The sequence below is a fragment of the Dendrobium catenatum genome, unplaced genomic scaffold (genome assembly GCF_001605985.2).
Source record: "Dendrobium catenatum unplaced genomic scaffold, ASM160598v2 fragScaff_scaffold_633, whole genome shotgun sequence".
Lineage (NCBI taxonomy): Eukaryota > Viridiplantae > Streptophyta > Magnoliopsida > Asparagales > Orchidaceae > Dendrobium > Dendrobium catenatum.
The window spans coordinates 509,914-529,869 of NW_021319095.1; the positions used below are offsets into that span (position 1 = coordinate 509,914).

The 19,956-nt window shown below is 35.1% G+C and overlaps 1 protein-coding gene across 3 annotated transcripts in view; it reads left to right on the plus strand.

The window, feature by feature from the left end:
* The window catches only part of LOC110110944 (ATP-dependent DNA helicase Q-like 1), a 45,114-nt gene that overhangs the window by 401 nt on the left and 24,757 nt on the right, over nucleotides 1–19,956 (plus strand). For all 3 annotated transcript variants that reach the window (XM_020842609.2, XM_020842620.2, XM_020842624.2), the window contains exons 2-3: nucleotides 893–1,290; nucleotides 14,583–14,825. In XM_020842609.2, coding sequence (XP_020698268.1) covers nucleotides 893–1,290; nucleotides 14,583–14,825 — 641 coding nt within the window. The remainder of the gene's footprint in view (nucleotides 1–892; nucleotides 1,291–14,582; nucleotides 14,826–19,956) is intronic.

Below are 19,956 nucleotides of genomic sequence, written 5' to 3' on the forward strand. Positions count from 1 at the left end.
TATATTATTTTTTCTACAGTTTTACGTAGAGTGCTGGATTTACCAAATTTGTTGTCTTTAGGGGCAGTTTGGTAGCGAATTTATCTCGGATTTGTGGAGGATTTTGGTGTAAATCCTACCAAATGGTGTTGACGTCGAAGTTGAATCCTACAGTGGGTTCAATCCCATTCCTCTTCCATGTAGCCTTAAATACTGGATTTACTAAATCTTGGAGTTTGAAGGATTTACAGGATTTAGAAAAGAAGCACGCTAAAGGGAGAAAGATGAGAGTAACATGGCGATCAACAGAATTTTTCGTTGAGGGTTTTAGGTAGACAAATGGAGAGCTCCTTTTGCCACCTTTTAGCCTTCGAGGGTTTCGATTATGCACGAACAATAGGGAGGGGAAAGATAATAAAAATTTCGGCCAATTTTTTTAAAAGATATTACATTGAGCAATTAATATTATTTATGATTTGATTTAATTAATTAATTTTTTTCTTTATTTAACTAATTTTTATAAATTCTTCATTAGTGATTGATGTAAATATTATGTTATGCTAATTATAATTTAAGTAGTGTAATTTGACTTACTAGAAATGATTGTTTAATTGGTTTATTAAATTAATAATTTTTTTATTTAATTTGGCTAAATACAAACAATTGCTTGATTAACTTAATAAATTATTATTTAATGATTAGTTCGGTTGTTATCCTAATTGTAATGTTATTTATGCTAATTATGATTGCGGGTTATATATAATTATTATTAAAAGTCTATTTGAGCTAACCGACTTAAATCTCGAAATAAATAGTTGGATAGTTCATCAAAATTTAACTAGATTTAAAATTCTATTTTAGTGCAAGAAGGAAAAGTTAAGGCACATTGTTTATTTCCTTCAATTTATTGCAGGAGAGGATGGTAAAGAATTTGTCACTGTAGAGCATTGTGGTGATGACTTTCTTGCTGCATTGGCCGACTCTGTGCAAGAGAATGAGGATTGGGATGATCTACAAGCTATTGAATCTGAAGCTTGTGGAGTTTTGAATAGCATTTTTGAAGAAGAATGTGCTAATAATGCTGAAGAAGCTATAGATGGGGATGTATCTCAGCGTTTCAAGAAAGAAAATCCCAATATGCATTGGAGACCTGATAATTTAAATTGTTCAAGTTCATTCATTAATGATGAAGATTCAGACTTGGAAGTATTGAACCAGAAGGATATTATTGGCCGGCATTCTACCTTTGATCTGAAAAAGGGTCAAGCTCATCTTCAGTGTCCATTAAAAGAGTCACTAAACTCTAAGATTGTAAGTCTTGCTACTTTCATTATTTTCACCCTATTCATAAATTGCTTCCAATTTGTGAGTTTTAATATTGTTTCGTTGGTAACTTTTTCTTTCTGAAGTTCTTTAAAAAAAAAAAGAATTGTTGAGATTTAGCATCCTTTTACAGCATCTCATTGGTTGAGCATCTATTCAAAGAATTTTCAAAATCTTTTAAATATCAGACTTTTCATATTTGATATTTCCTTCCTACAACAACAACAACAACATCAAGCCTTTGTCCCACTACATGGGATTGGCTACATGAATCCTTTTTCTTCATTGTGTCCTGTTAAAAGTCAAATTCTCATATAAATCTAATAAAGAAAGTTCATTTCTAGTATTTTCTCACCAAGTCTTTCTAGGTCTACCTCTACCTTTCTTACATAAGTCAAATCTAATATGTCTACTTTCCTAACCGGGTCGTCGGAAGGCCTCCGTTTTATGTGACCAAACCATCTAAGGCGACTCTCTCTAATCTTATCTTCCACTTGCGCTACTCCAACCTTTTCACGTATATGCTCATTTGATATTTCCTTCATATATAGAAATATTTCTTTTTTTTCCTTTTTATCACTTGTTGATGGGCATACCAAGCTCTTCCTTTTTTATGCCTTAAAAGGCAGCCTAAAAATGCACAGTTGTCTTACAAAGCCCCCCGAGATAATTCAAAGAAGGGGTCCCCACCAATGCTGTGGATGGATTTTTGTATACATTGGTGAATTTGAATTCAAATCATAATGCTGATTAGGATGCTCAATCAGGTGAGTTAAATATTCTAATGGAGGTTTCAGACTAAAATTTATGCTAAAACTGTAATTCATATGGGTATGATAACTCGTCACTGGACTCTCTAATATGTATGTAAAATTAGATAAACTAGAGATATGGGATCACATCAGGTATGTGTATCTCAAGGGGCAATGATATGCTAGACACCTCTAGGAGAGAAATCTTATCAATTAGTCACTAAGCCTTATTAAGAATGACATTAGGCAATTGATCAATAAGTTTGAATGGATTATCTTAGGCCATAATGGTCATGTGCATCTTTGGTGTAATAGGAGGCTCACTAAGGAAGACTTTAGGAAACCCACTCCAATGTTCTGAAAGCATAATATATACATGACTCTAAATGTGAAGAGATGCAATAAAAGGCTCAATATAAATATTGAAGTTATATGGAGGCCTAGGGTCATAAAGATAGGTATATAAAGTAGATGGGTTAGTAGTTGAACCAACATATTTAATTGGAGGATTTTATTTTCTATGTATTTGAGTGAGGTTTTAGGTCATCCACAAAATTTTATGGTGGTGTTTAACCCTATTTTTGATTTAACAATACATATTTTAACAAATTTACAAAATTTTGAAATTTTTATCTATGTGATTGAATTTATCATTAGTCTTATGATTTTTATCACCTGCAATGCTTTATGGTGTCAAATGTTGGCCATTAAAAGAAGCATAACACTAAGTTAAGTGTTGCAGAGATGAGGATGCTTAGGTGGATGGTGGCTTTACCCTTAGAGATAGGTTACGAAATGAGCATTTACGTGAAAAAGGTTGGAGTAGCTCTAGCGGAAGATAAGATTAGAGAGAGTCGCCTTAGATGTTTTGGTCACATTAAAAGGAGGCCTTCCGATGACCCGGTTAGAAAAGTTGAGGTATTAGATTTGACTTAAGTTAAGAAAGGTAGAGGTAGACCTAAAAAGACTTGGTTAGAAAATTTTGAAATGATCTTTCTTTATTAGATTTAAATGAGAATTTGACTTTTAACATGACACATTGGCAAAAAGGATTCATGTAGCAAACCCCACGTAGTGGGACAAAGGCTTGATGTTGTTGTTGTTGTTGTCTTATGATTTCTATTATTAATTTAAAATATAATTCTATTTGATATCTTTTCAGTAAAAATAAAAGGATATTTCCTAATAGGTAAAGAGCCTATCCTATGGTTATGGGTCTTAGATTGTTTGCAAATTTAATCTCTTTCATCCTATCCATATAAGAATTTCATCCAAAGTATTTGTCCTTTTTCACATAAGTCATTCTAATGTGTTTTTGCTTTCTTATTAACTTCAATTTTGCAAAACTAGTTCTTTGATAATCATTATGTTATGCCATCAAAGAAATTATTCTATTATTCAACTTAGTCGGAAAATTTGTTAATATTGTTGATGGGGGCTATGGAGTGAACTTTTGAATTGTATGAAAATCTAGGGCTCTATCACCCCTAAATAATGTTTAGATTTTCTTTGATATAAATAATAACAAACTCCACTTAATATATACAAGTATACATGCCAAATTAAATAATAAAATGATAGAGTAGAGTGTTGAATCCACAACAAGTATGCTTTACCTGTAACAAATTACTATTGTTTACTCTAATTACAATAATTATCTTACTGAAATAAAAATGATATTTTTGGAGAATCTATCATTGAATAAAATGGTAAAAATATTTTTTATAATATTTAATTAAAGTATTTTAGATTTATGACTATAAATTGTATATCTTTTCTAATGAGACTCGTTACAGTAATGTGATTTAGAGCATGTGCATTCTTAGATCTCTGTCGAGCTTGTATAGGTGAAAATGATATATGCTGTCCTCTTACAGTTATAATATCTCCTTAAGTACCTAGAATTTTTTACATCCTATATCTAGGCATGCAAAATATCTTATCCCAATACTCCTGGTTGTTCTTGCATTTAACTACATATATGACCACTATGTGCATTAAATAAAGGACGGGAAAATATTGAAAACATCTTTTAGCAGTTTATAGAACAACAATATTCATTAGTACTCAACATTCATTTTATATTATTAATAAAAAAAGAGAATTAGCTAGACATGGAATGAATATCAAACAAACTCATTTTCATTAAACTCATGGAAGAATGAAAAATACAAGAGAGTGATATCACCAGGAAGGATCAAAGTGTCTCCTCTACACTCCTTTTAACCTATAGAGTTGCTTCAAGAAATACATGCTAAATACTTCAAATAATTGTATCTTATACTCTCTAACTTTCCTTATATTTTACTCTAAGAGGGAACTAGAGAAGTACTTTAAAAGCTCTGAAATTACACAAGTGTCTGAACTCCCTTACAAACATAACACATCTATTTATAGAAAAACATAAAAATGATAACTAGCACTGTAACACTTAAAATAATGGCTATACTTAAAATATGGAGTGAACTTTTGAATTGTATAAAAATCTAGTGTTTTATCACCATAAATAATGCTTAGGTTTTATTTTATATAAATAATAACAAACCCCACTTAATATACGCAAGTATACGTACCGAATCAAGTAATAAAATGATAGAGTAGAGTGTCGAATCCATGAGGAAGTATGCTTTACTTGCAACAGACTACTATTGTTTACTCTAATTATAATAATTATCCTATTGAAATAAAAATAATATTTTTATTGATTCTATCACCGAATCAAATTGTAAAAATATTTGATATAATATTTAATTAAAGTATTTTAAATTGATGACTATAAATTGCATATTTTTTCTTAATGAGACTTTATGATAATGTGATTCAGAACATATGCATTCCTAGATCTCTGTGAAACTTGTAAGGGTGAAAATGATATTTGCTGACCTTTTACAGTTATACTATCTCCTTAAGAACATAGAATATTTTACATATTATGACTAGTTATGCAGAAATTCTATCCCAATACTCCTGGTTGTTCTTGCATTCTTCCGTCGAGGCTATACGTACATCACACTAAGTTTTAACTACACATAGCTATTATGTGCATTAAATAAAGAATGTGATAATATTGAAAGCATCTTTTAATAGTTTATAGAGCAAAAGTATTCATTAGTACTCAACATCCATTTTATATCATCATTCCAAAACAAGAGAATTATTTAGATATGGAATGAATATCAAGCAAACTCATTTTCATTAAAATCATAGAAAAATGAAAAATACAAGAGAATGATATCACCAAGAGGTATCAAAGTATCTCCTCTACATTCCTTTAACTTACAAAGTTATCGATTTTTTCTTTTGAAAATGGCAGACAGATCATCATCTAAAATCAGATAAAACATAAAAGAGTCTGAGCGGAGAAGAAGGGGGAAAGGTATTACTGAACCAGCTCTTCTAAGTTGTAACGCTCCTCCTGCTTGTGCCTCAACACTTTATAATTATTGAGAGAACATCTAAATTTTTATTTGCATATAAGATTTGTTATCTTATAAAAATACACGACAGAGTGATAGAAATAAAAATATTATATCATATAATTTCAAAAAATATATAACTTCTTTTATAAATACATTAGTTATAATGACAAAAAAAATATTACAAATGCACTGTTTTTATTTTACTTTGGATATATCTAACCAAACAAAGGAAACAGTTCTCCTACGCTTACTTTGCAGACAACCAAACAGCCTCAAAATATTTAGAATGCACTACATTTACTTTACGCTGCATTTACTTTACATTGCGTTTACTTTGCAGGCAACCAAACAGCCCCTTAAGAGGAAATTAAAGTATTCTAAAAACTACTGAAGTTATACAAGTGATTAAACTCCTTTACAAACATAACCCAACATCTATTTGTAGCAAAACATAAAAATGGCAACTAGCGCTGCAGCACTTGAAATAACTACACTACGGTGCCCCTGAAGTGAATTAGTTCCTCAGTGCTTGCTAACGTGAATTGATTACTTAATGAACAATCGCGCCTAATCGCCCATTCACTGATAGAATATGTCCCTTGGAAGTTACAATTGCAATGCCGCAACGTTGTGGACACTGGAGCACTGCGATGTCCACAATGCAAAAATGGCGCCAATGCGTGAGAAATTGTGGTCCCTGACATTTAAGAACAAAGAATTCGGCGTTGCCAAGACAGCTTTCTGATGCCGTGACGTTGATAATGTCGCAGCGTTGTCCTTGTTGTCGTTACAATGCTTGCAAACAGAGAACTCGGTGCCGCCATGTCAAAGTTTGAGTGTCTCGTCAATATTGAAGGTAGCGCCGCGGCGTTGTATCGTCAAATGCCGTGGCACTAAGAACTCCTTAGAATTTCTGCCAAATTTTGAGTTTTTCCTGCGCAGAAACAATTAAAATAACTCATTTTTACTGAAAATAAAACACATTAAACAATATGTTATTTACACTTATCAATTTTGCAAACCATCAATTGTAGAAGTTTCAAATTTACCCCTAGTATAGGGATTATTTAGGTTGCATGATTGCAAACAAACAATATATAGTGAAGTGATTTTAAAAAATATGAAAATATTAAAAAAATGAACAACAAAAATTTGAAGATTTGAATAATATTTGCTAAAAGAACTTCTAAGTGATGAGAAGAGATACAATGAACTACTCAAATCACAAACTCTTTCTACACAGTTAAGATATTTTGAGAAAGTCCTCTTAGTTTTTCAATACACAAACCACTTATACATATATTATATGTTCAAAAAAATGATTATGCCATAATGCTTAAGTAATAAGGAAATGCAAGTGTTTGAAAAAAAATTGTGGTCTTTAGCATTTGTTAAAATTACTTTCACAAGTGAAAATAAGTATGTATAAAACTACTTAATCAAGCATAAACATCAAAAAAATATAAGTTTAATTTAATATTTTAAAAATATATCAAATAGGCTGTTTGGGATATTTCTTTGTGGATCACACTCTTATATTGCATGGAGCTCTCATAAATTAAAAGGGTTTTGGTGGGTTTTATGATAGGATTGACTTGGCTTCTGTGTGGTGTTCACAATTCGGAGGACTAGCAAATTAATCTTATAATCGTTAATATAACATGCTAATATCTTAAAATTTCTTAACACATATAAGCCTGCCAAAATAAAAAGAATTTAATAGCAAAGAACAAACAAAATTTACCTCTTGATTTGAAGAGGCCCCATAGATGAAGTAGAATATCTCCTTTTGAAATGGAAGTGTTTTGGTGGAAGAACCTTGGTGAAGGAGTTCCAAAGTAGGTTGTTCCTTATAGTGATTATAGTGCCTCTTTGGATTGTTGAGTTTCTCTATCTTTTAAGATAAAGACTATGTAATTTTGGTTCTTTATTTTATTTTAACACCGAATACTAGGTAGGCGTTTGGAAGATTTCAAGTTTGATGGATAGGTGGTGGAAGAATTAAGTTTAGTGGAAGACTATGTGAAAAGATTGATTTACTAGTTTAGATTTTTGGATAGATTTCTTGTTGAAACTTTCTTCTATTGGACAGTTGGAGTTTCTTTGATGTAAAAAGGTAAAGTCCTCCATATCAAATGTTTGAGACATTTTTTTAAAAGTTTTTTTATTATTTAGTTATTTATTTATTTGAAGAGAGTTAGGTCAATTGGATATATGGATGGAAAGTTATGAATTTTCTATGCAGATTGCTCACACAATAGGTGAATAACAAGATTTAGTGTTTTGTGGAGGGGATATGTCTTGATTTTTATGAGATTTGAAGTGGTTTAAGACTTTGGGAAATGGGAAGGTGGTGGAGATGTTGAAGAACAAGTTTAGAGAGGGAGAGATATCTTTGGGTTTGCAAACTTTAACTGTGATTTATTTGCAAATCAATCAAAACGAAAGTAGCACAAACTCGTTGTAGAGATGTTTTTGCAAGAGATTTAAACTATTTTTTTATTAAAGACATTGGGTATAAATAATACATAAGTGTTGTAGACAAGGAGGGAAACACATAAGGAAATACAACAAAATCTCTCTAGAAAAATTTGTTTGACTGTTTTGGCAGTCCGCTCATTGATGCCTATACTAAATAAACAACTCTAAATATGAACGATTCAATAAGTTTTTTTATTGCCATTGAGATTCTTCAGTTTGGGTTGATTGATGAGCTTCCAAAAAAAGGTTAAACTTTATAAAATTAATTCCAAACCTCATATAGCCGGGGATTTAAATTCCGAAGAAAAATAGTAAAACCATTATAATTAATTTTCATGAAATTTGGCCTTTGTTATTTGATGTAATGGGATTGCTTGCCCTATTTCAAAAAGGGATTATTGTGTTATCATCATTGAAGGGGATTGTTGGCATGTCACTATTTAAGACTCTGTTAGGTCGGTTCAGCTGTCCGACGGGGCTGGCTTATGCCAATTGGGCGGAACTCTTCCACTTCCAGGTAGAACCGCTCGTTTCCCCTAGCTCAAGGGAGCCGAATAGGAAGAATTTTAAAGGGAGTTTAGGAGAGAAATTGAAAGTAGGAACTGTATAGGGATTCCATTTTGATTTGTATGCATTAAATAATTTATTTTCCTAGGGTTAGGGCATCTTGAATTTGGCCGAATCTTGAGATTTCCTAGATTTAGGTTTTCTTTTGGGCTCTAGCGCGGAGCCTGCATTGGGTACCCATACCCACACCCACCCACGTACCCACCCATACCCAATAGGCATGGGCGGGTATAGGTACGCCCATGGCCTCGTGGGTGGGTACTCAACATCAGAGGACAAACCGATTTACATCACTAATCACCATATGCATGCAGTATATTACAGAAAGCTTTACTACGCACTGCGCAACACTGAACCGCGTCGCGACCACGATAAATTTTGATATGTGGCTTGAAAGTTTGTAGTCAGAGAAAATGTCAAAAAACCTCAAGGCCATTAATCCGTGGCAGACCGCATTCCAAAAGTGTGGAAAGTGGGTGGGTGAAAGTCAACATAGGTGGGCATGGGTGGGCAAAGCCCGCCAGCACAGAGTGTGGGTACCCAATGGATAACCAACCAGGACCCCATGTAGGGCTCTACTCTAGTGGCGTCTAGAGATTTGGGAGAGATCGGTCCTCCTCTCGAATAGAGGATCAATTGTATCTTGTTGTTTTTCTTCTTCTACTAGTGAATTTCAAATGTTTTCTTCCTGATTTTCCCACTGGTTTGGAGAAAAACTGTTGTTTACAGTAGGAATTCTGGCAAAAACTGCTGTTGACAGCAGAATTTCAGCTTGTTACCCATTATTTCGGGCTGTTGCCTATCGGTATCAAAGCTGTTTTTGGGATCTTTGGTGGGTTGTTTTGGTGAATTTCAGCGACTGTTCTTGGGATTTCGAAGAAGAAAATTGCTGTTTTTGAAGATCGAAGTCTAGCTTTTTATTTCTACAAAAATTCGAGCATCAATGGCGGCCAAGAAAATGGATGTGTTGGAGGAACGCCTTGAAGTGGAGATTGAACAAATGAAATATGAAATTTTAGATTTCAAAACTCAAGTTTCAGATTTAAAAAAAGATGTTTCAACCATCCATGATAAGTTCGATTCGAAATTTTCTATCCTAGAGGAGATGCTGAAGAAAGTGCTCAAGGGCCAAACCAAAATATCACCGTCGGAGGGGAAGGAAGGCGCCGACAGTCAGGGAGATGGGAAAAACCCTAAGGCAATCCGGCAAGGGGGAGATCAGGAGGTGGTGACTCGAAAGGGGGAAGAGAGATTACCTCTCCTAGAGTCTATTCCTAGGGAGGAGCCGGGCAGAGGGTATGAGGAGAGGCGTGAGGAGGTAGGACAAGAATGAAGATGTGCTGATTTGGAGAGAAGAGGGGTGATATTGGAAAGGGAAATGGGTATAAATAATACATGAAGTGTTGTAGACAAGGAGGGAAACACATAAGGAAATACAGCAAAACCTCTCTAGAAAAATGTGTTTAAGGACTGTTTTGGCAGTCCCCTCATTAATGCCTATTTTAAAAACTAAGTAAACAACTCTAAATATGAATGAGTCAATACTTTTTTTTTATTGCCATTGAGATTCTTCAGTTTGTGTTGATTGGTGAGCTTCCAAAAAAGGTTTAACTTTTATAAAATTAATTCCAAACCTCATATAGCCGGTGACTTAAATTTCGAAGAAAAATAATAAAAAAATTATAATTAATTTTCATGAAATTTTGCCTTTGTGATTGATCTAATGGGATACGTCCTTGCTTGCCCTATTTCAAAAAGGGTTTATTGGGTTATCATCGCTGAAGAAGATTGCTGGCATGTCACTGTAGAGGACTCTTGACACTTTTCATTGTAAAAGATCTGACTATGTAATCAGTACAGTTCGGTTCTCAAGGAGGCTCTCTTGTTTGTTCCCTTGCACCTATAGAGGTTTCTTATTTCTAAAGTCATTGTAGAGGATCTCTATAGTATTTCTTTGCTTGAATGATCAAAATTAGTCTCAGCTCTTGCTTCTCATGTTTGATTTCTGTCAGTTCCCAAGGTACGTGACTGAAGGGCCAAATAAAGTAGGATTTCACAAATTGTATTACTAAATTAGATAAGTTTTGGACTAAAATAGATATTACCTAAATAGTCTAGGAATCATTTTGTTTATTTACAAAAGGAGCCAATTACACATTTGCTTATTTTGTTATGTTGGTTCACCATTTTTTTCTTTTCACAATGCCATATCCTTTTGATCTCGTTCTCGGTCAGGGTGCCTGAATTGGGTTCCTGGACTGGTGATTGTCACCATAACGGCATAACTACAGCTAGGAGTACATGTCTGGTGTTTGCAACAAAGACTTCAATGACAAGTATTATGTCTTCTCTCATGTCTTGTGCGTTTAAAGTGTTAAAGGTGTCATCGCATTTACTAAATGTTAGAGCGAGGGAAATTTAATCCCTTGAAATGCAGTGTAGTTTAAATTGTTAAACACTTCCCCCCATGCATCTTTATGTTTGCTCTATACCCATGCATGCATTATGTTATAAAGCCCAACTTCCTAAACCCATGCTTCCCTATGGTTTTGAACTTTTAATCTTTCATCAAGTGAATGCTATCCTATCTCTAGAGTTTCTTTATGTGCTTCTCAGTGCATATCTTAGTACTATTGTACATCAGTGTATAAACTGGCTTTTGAAACCTATTGTCACTCATGTTCAAGTGGATCTCTTGTAACTTTACAACTCTGTGGAGAATGGCACACCAATGGTCAGCCCACTAACTGATAAAGCAAAACTAATTAAGGTAATATACATATTTTTATCTATAACCAATGCTTCTATTGTTAAGTGTGGAGTCAAAATTTTTTTAATTATTGAAAATAGTGGCTCTTTTTAACAATATGAATGTCCTAAATGGGTCTGTTATTTAATGTGTGCAACTAGTAGGTGAATCTCTCCAAACTATGCGAACCTATATGTGATGTGTTTGAGATCTTTGGTATGATTATTCTCTCATTTTTCTTTAATTTTTTGCTTGAAGTTTTTAGCAATATCCTAAAATGTATTTTAGTCCTTCTATAATTTCATAACAAGTGTGCAAGGGCCGCTGCACCGGCGCCCGGGTACAGTGTTAAATAGGCAAGGGTTCCCACATCAAGGATGGATGTGGGCAAAGAAGCTAGTCCATGAAACTAAAATTAGGATAGGAACTTGAAAAATAGGTTCCCTTACAGGAAAGTTAATGGAATTAATAGATATTATGATTCATAGGAAGTTAAATATTTTGTGCATTCAGGAAACTAAATGGGTTGGAGATAAGGCTAAGGAAATTGATAGTTTAGGATTTAAACTTTGGTATTCGGGTAGGAGTAGTACTAGAAATGGTGTAAGTGTTATTATAGATAAGAGTTTAAAGGATAATGTTATAAAAATTAATAGGATTGGAGATAGAATTATAGCTTTAAAGATTGTTGTTGATGATAAGATTGTTAATATTATAAGTGCTTATGCTCCTCAAGTAGGTTTGGATATGAGTTCTAAATTAAATTTTTGGAATGACTTAGAAGAATTAATACAAAATATACCTCTTGAAGAAAGAGTTTTTATTGGAGGATATTTAAATGGACATGTTGGTAGAGAGGTAGATGATTTTAAAAGCATTCATGATGGCCATGGATTTGGAACGACGAATGAAGGCGGCAAGACCATATTGGATTTTTGTTTAGCTTATAATTTTTTAATTGCTAATACCTTATTTAAGAAAAGGAATGAGCATCTCATCACTTATAAAAATGGATATAGTACAACCCAGATTGACTATTTTCTTATTAGAAAATTAAATCGTTTAGATTGCAAAGATTGTAAAGTTATTCCGAGTGAAAATTTATGTACCCAACATCAATTATTAGTTTTGGACTTTAAGATAAAGGGGCATAAAATAAAAAATAAAGTAAAACAATTTTCTAGGATTAAATGGGGGCATTTAAAGAATATTAACAAAAATATTTTTGGAAATAAGATTTTAGATCTTAAGATTTTGTCTGTGCATGAGGATGCTAATATTATGTGGGAAAAAGTGGCTAGTGATATTAAGAATATTGCAAAAGATGTCCTTGGAGTATCAAAGGGAAAAGCTCCCAATAGTAAAAATAGTTGGTGGTGGAATCCTAATGTGCAAGAAAAAATTAAAAATAAGAAGCTTTGTTATAAAAACTGGTTTAATTTTAAAAATTCTGATAATTGGGAAATATATAAAGTGGCTCGTAAGGATGCTAAGAAAGCAATATGCGATGCAAAGGCATTAGCTTTTAGTGATTTATATAATAGATTAGATACTAAAGAGGGAGAAAGATATATGTATAAGTTAGCCAAACAAAGAGATAGGAGTAGTAAGGATTTAGTTCAAGTGAAGTGTATTAAAGATGAAGATCAAAAAATACTTTTCTTAGAAGATGATATTCAACAAAGATGGATGAGATATTTTGCTAAACTTTTTAATGAAGATTGTGAAAATAAGATTGACTATAGTGACCTTAGCACCCTAGATGAAAATAAAGATTTATGTTTTTATCGGCGTATTAGTAAAACTGAAGTTAGAGAGGCTTTAAAGAAAATGAAGGGTGGAAAAACTGTTGGACCTGATGATATCCCAATAGAGGTGTGGAAATGCTTAGGAGATGAAGGAATTTCATGGCTTACTAAACTTTTTAATACTATTTTGAAGACTAAAAAGATGCCAGATGAGTGGAGAATGAGTATGTTAATTCCTATTTTTAAGAATAAAGGTGATGCACAAGATTGTGCGAATTATAGAGGTATTAAGTTAATGTGTCATACTTTAAAACTATGGGAGCGAGTTATGGAGCATAGGTTGCGGCGTGATACTAATGTTTCTCAAAATCAATTTGGATTCATGCCGGGTAGGTCGACTATGGAAGCCATACATTTATTAAGAGGTTTGATGGAGAAATATAGAGAAAATAAGGAGGATCTACATATGATATTTATTGATTTAGAAAAAGCATATGATAAAGTTCCAAGAGAAGTGCTATGGAGAGTTCTTGAAAAGAAAGGAGTCAATAATGCTTATATTCAAATCATTAAAGATATGTATGCAGGACTTATTACATGTGTTCAAACACAAGGGGCTTGTTATGTGATAAAAATGTACCCCTCAAGCTTAAGGGAAAATTCTATAAGATGGTAGTGAGGCCTGCAATGCTTTATGGTGCCGAATGTTGGCCTTTAAAAGAGAAGCATAATACTAAGTTAAGTTTGACAGAGATGAAAATGCTCAGGTGGTTGAGTGGCTTTACCCTTAGAGATAGGATACGAAATGAGCATATACGCGAAAAGGTTGGAGTAGCTCCAGTAGAAGATAAGATTAGAGAAAGTCGCCTTAGATGGTTTTGGTCACATAAAACGGCGGCCTTGTGATGACCCGGTTAGGAGAGTAGAGGTTTTAGATTTGACTTATGTTAAGAAAGGTAGGGGTAGACCTAAAAAGACTTGGTTAGAAAATATTAGGAATGACCTTTCTTTATTAGATTTAAACGAGAATTTGACTTTTAATAGGACACAATGGAGAAAAAGGATTCATGTAGCCGACCCCACGTAGTGGGATAAAGGCTTGATGTTGTTGTTGTGTTGTTGCATAATTTCATATGGCTCTGCTGGAGCTATCACAATCTGTGAGTTGTTGCTTAATGTGCACAATTTCTAGGAATATGGTCTGTTTCTATTTTGTTGATTTCATTGGCCTTGTTTGAAATCTGTTCATTAACTTTTAAAATTTTATTTTTTTCACTTGGTATAAAAATGAAGTTTTTAACATTTACGTAATTGTTTTGTGCAAGCTGCACAGGTTTTCCAAACTTTATGTTGTGTTTTGGCATTCTTCTGTAAAATGTTATATTATACTTGAGTAGGAAGCTCAATTTCATTTTTTTTTACTTGAAGAACTAGGCATTTTTTATTGGAATCCTGTATATTACTTTCCTGTGACGAAACGGGACTGTATTGCAACTAGTTGCTGATTTCTTAAATAGTTGCCAGTTATTTCTTCATAATAAAATATTAATTTAACTGTATAAAGGCCGGACACAAAAATCAGAAGAGTGAAGCCGCATCAGCATATGTTAGCAAGGATGAACAGACTAACGCATCTTTGACGTTTGAAGAACTGAAGGCAATGGATCAAATTGGATTGGCTAACGTAGTTGTTTTTGGCAACAGAACTTTTCGACCTTTGCAGTATCAAGCCTGTAAAGCAGCAATGGAAAACAAGGATTGTTTTGTTCTTATGCCCACTGGTGGAGGTAAAAGCTTATGCTATCAGGTAGTATGTCTTATTTATGGGAAATTATGTCTTCTTTTTTCTTCATTTTAGGGAATTTATTTGCATATAATCCTAAAATTATAATTTTCTTACCTGAATGGTCTATTATTTTAGGCGAGTTAGGAAAAAAAGACTACAGTTAACACTGCTTTTAACTTGCTTTACCACATTTTATATTATCCATTTAAGTTCATTTGTTATATTTTTCCAAAACCTGACTTGCTATCTCTTCAACTTCGAAAGATAGAAAGCACACAATTATTACATTATGTCATTTCCTTATGGAAGAGATGTTGTTTCCTTTGGGAAATATGCCCCCCCCTCCCTTCATAAATATATGCAAGGAAAATTAACTTGATGTTTTGAAGGAATTGATGTGAGTTTTTTGTTGACCTCCATATAAACACCAAATCAACACAACGGAAGTGACAATCAACAAACTTGACTTTTGACCGGCCTGACGCTTCACTTAAGTGCGCGAACGGCTTCCAATCGCCAAATGGATCGTGTCGATGCAATTAGAGCATTGAGTTTACCCAAGCAGGGGCCCCTCGCGATTGAATCAAGCAACAATGAGCGAAATCAACAGTATACGAATATAATGATGTGTGATGTTACCCAAACGACGTTCGTTCGTAAAACGGACTTCGTTGTTGCATCCGGAAGGTCGAAAATACCTAAGAACGACTGTAATATTGCTTTGGTTCTCTGCAAGAGCGTAAATTTATAATTTATTGAGTTTTGAGGCAACAATGACATAAATTTCAAGATGACGCTCGCAAATTAAGATGCATACAAAATGAGAGATTATGTGAGGGAGCAATTCATACCTTTTTAAGCTAAGTCTCCACTCAAATCTCGGAGTTGTGCAATTCAGCACCGTTTCGAACAGGCCACACTCAAATCCCATGTATACTTCCTCTCGATTCACTCACACGGGCAAATCCCTGAATTCCTCTCTACACAACTCCAGAATCGCCTCACGGCCCAACTGCATCACACCCATAGTCGACCGACAGACCGATCTCCACTCTCCACACCCAGGCCGACCAATCCCATCCTGCAGACGCCATCGCCTCTCCAGTCTGCACGCACTATGCTGATCCCCTGATCGACCGAACCTTCATGTTGTACTGTTTCTCCCAGCTACCCGAGCCAATCAAGCTCTCTGCTCCAGCCGAATGGACCAACACCGGCCTTCCAATCATCGATTACCCTCACCTGACCCATCTACGGACACGTCTTCCGATCCATCTTTATTCTAGCCGTAGGCAACCAGATTCCTTCTACCTATCCGAATTCCCTCAACCACCTGTTAACTGAACGGAACCCCCCAGACCACTCCTCCCCACAAGCCGCAAGTCCTAGCCTTCCTCTCCACCTCTTCCCTATTTTAGCTGATCTCAATAATATCTCTCTCGATCTGTTACAACCGCCAAATCCTGTTATTGTTCGAACACCTCCTCAAGTCTCCAATCTAACCGCAATACCCTTTGCTCCATTCCAAACCCCTCTCCATTGTACTTCCTCACTGCCTTCATTTCCACTCGATCCTTTCCCTCCCACCTCTACCCATTACTCTTATCTACAACAAACAACTACAACCTCTTCCATAACAACATCAACCTTATGCTCCTCCACTTCCTCCTAGCCATCTATCTTACAAACCCAACCCAAAACAACCTACTATCAACCCAAAAAACCCCCCAAATCCTTCTAAAAAAATCTCCAAATAGTCCACCACCTCCCTACACTCCAACAACCACCCCACTCTCCATTTGTTTCGCTTTAGCAGAGAGTTTTGAGCGTGCCTCAATTTTTGTGAGCAATTTCGTTGTTGATATCGAAACAGTCGTCGCCGTCGCCTCGCTCGTCAAGATATACTGAATTTCAAACTCACTAAAGCTCTCAAAACCCTATTTTCATCGCTTACAGTGTGGAGAGCAACCACCTATGCACGTTTTTCTCAGCACGATGGGAGGAAACTCGTTGTGGTGCTTGCGGCGAGGCAGGTGAGACTTGTGCACATTATTTTTAGCGTAGCGGGTATAACCTAAGTACCCGTGTATGAGCTTCTATGCTTTCAAGGAAAAACTGTGAATTTCACACAGTTACCCCTAAAGATCCATGCACGTCTTTCTTGGCATGGTGGGATTGAAAACCATAGCTGTGGTGTTGCCAAACACCGATCTGTGGGCTCCAAAAAATTGCGCCCGGCCTCCTTGCTGCCTGCTTCTTTCACTTTTTGCTATCGGGGAGTTTTGAACAGATTAAGTTTCGGAAGACATATTCGGAGCCCCTCTCGATAATGAGAGAGAACTTTCGATTAAGGCTAGTCATCAATGAATACGTCGTACTTATAGATACGTGATATCTAACATATTGTAACAACATTGGTTTAGGTGTTGGAAGATTTGATATTTAAAATTAAAAATATCACCATCTTGTACTTAAAGAGAATGGTAGGGAGAGTGTTGATGAGCTCGATCAAGATCCCATGGTTCCGTCTTCCCGGGCCATTGTGGTCACTGGTCTACTTAGTCAGAGGAGGTAGTCGTCCCAACCTAACAGAAGGATCCTTGTTAGCAACCATGATTTGCGTTGTTTAAGGGTATCTTTTAGACTTGGGGCGGATGTTTGTCAAGGGGATAAATTTGAATCTATCTTAGCTAATAGAGGGCTTTGTGCCCTATTGATTATATCCTAATTATTCACATATCAATGATTTAATGCCATTGGGAGCATACGGGCTCTGACCATGATCGTAATATAATAGTTCCATTTTGCGGCGAACCACTCGGTTCAGGGGTCCCGGTCATAACCCTTTATATGTGGTGCCATTTAACTGTGAAATCCACATTGTGGTACAATTTGACGGCAAAACCACATGTTAGATGACACGTACCACGTCTTTACTGACAAGAAAGATTGAGAATTAATTCTAATGATATTCTTGATTAGACATTAGCTGTTTGTGAGCTGAAGTAGTTTTCAATTTATCTACCCAAACAAACTATTGCGAAGGATGGATGTGTTTTTTATGTTTTAAGTGTTTGATGATTGAATTTTTCTATTTTAAATATTTCAAGATTTGGCATTTTCTCTCAATTTTAAATTTTATGGGCATTTGGGCAACATTTTAAATGCTTGTGATGTTTGTGGTCCCCTCCGGATTAGATTTACTGTCAACACGGCCATCATTGGGGTATATGGGGTCATTTGAAAGTATTTGTATTTTGTGGAAGTTTGAGGGTATTTAAAAATATATGATCCCCTCTGGTTGAGATAAACATTCAACACGTCCATCATCGGGGTGTATAGGCTTTGAGATTATTTGAAAACATTTGTATTTTTTGAAAGTTTAAGGGATTTGATAATATATGATTCGCTCCGGTTGAGATAAACATTCAACACACCCATCATTAGGTTTTCATTGTAGTCAGTTGAAAATATTAGTGTTTTGTGGAAGTTTGAGGGTATTCGAAAATATATAATCCCCTTCGGTTGAGATTTACATTCAATATAGCCATCATCAGGGAGTTCATAGGTTGTTACGCTTTTGTTCATTGAATATTGTCAATTCTGTTTACTTGTCGACAGAGAATCGGGTTTGTATCTTCGACAGAGAATCGGGTTTGTATCTAAATTCATTTTTAATTCTCGCAGCATTCTTAGGCATCACATGTGTACCTACAGTACGCTCGCCAAGGCCTACATGGGTATATGCCATTGAATGTGTTTCATATGATGCATTCATGTGTGTGTATGATATGATTTTTGAAATATAATTATAGTGTCACATGACACACTAGAGTAAAATCCTTTGCTTATTGTAAATACATGCGAAGGTATTTTTGGATTGCAGTAACAATGTCAGTGCGACACGCTAGAATGAAATCATCGACATCCTACAGATGCACGTATAAGGGGCATTTTAAGATATTTGCATGCAATGCAAAGGGGTGTTCGACTCATATGTGAGTAGGTGACTATTGCTGCTAAATGTGTGGGGTTTATTTCGGGTTTTGTTGATGGCTTCTGTCTGCTTGTACGAAGGTTGCAGATCTAGTGGCGTGGCATTGCACTTTAATGGCCCATGATTTTTACTTCTAATTTCTTGTCTTTTCTTATAGGTGAATCGTAGCGTTGTTATTCGACTGCCATAAGATACCTCATTATTCGGATGTAGGCCTCCTTTTTCTCAATCTTTAAGAGATCAGATCTATGAATCAACTGACCTTTGTTCAGATTGGATAAACACATCTAAACGACATGAGGTCGTTTTGTGATAGATGATGTATCACAAGCTAATTAGACTAAAGGCTCGGTTAGTACATCGTTATATTGCCTTATCTTCGACTCGTCACGAGGGTAGGACATTGAGTTGAGGGACTTGATCTTCATGTCTTCTCTTGAATGGCGTGGCATAGTTTTCGGGAGCCCCAACATTTTTGCAGAGATGATAAAATGAGATAACATTCTTCATCATTTTTTTCTTCACATGCTCATTCTTTGACTTTACAGAATTATTCAAAAAATCATTTGACTTCATATTATAGTGTCATAGCTAGGGCCTTCTGCTGTTAGTAGGCCAACGAGTTCCTTGCAATAGCTTGCAAACACTTGCAATTGTTGGAAGTCTTTAGTATTCCTGTAGAGATGGTAATCGTTATTGAAATCTCTTTTTGATGACGTATCAACAGACTTCCTCCGTGCATCGAGTTGTCTTTATACCCAACGTGCTCGTAGCATCTCAATCATCACTACTGTAGGTGCTCATCCAGTACACGCATTTGCATGTTACTTTTGATCACCAGTGACATGTATTTATTGTCGATTTCCATGCACTTGTTGATCAACAGTATGTATTGGGTGCAACGGATCTCCTACAATAACCTGTAGGTGTTTGCACCTATTGCATGTTTTTATCATCACCCATAGATGGATTATTATGCATGGCATACCTTCTACAGTTTCTTGTAGGTGTTGTATGTACTTGTGTCCCAGGGGATTCACTGTACTTATGATGTGTCCACTATTATTATCCATAAATATCATATCAATTGTCATTGCTTGTAGACAGATCAATGCACTTGTTAATAACTCATTGTTGTCGACTGCATGAGTGGCC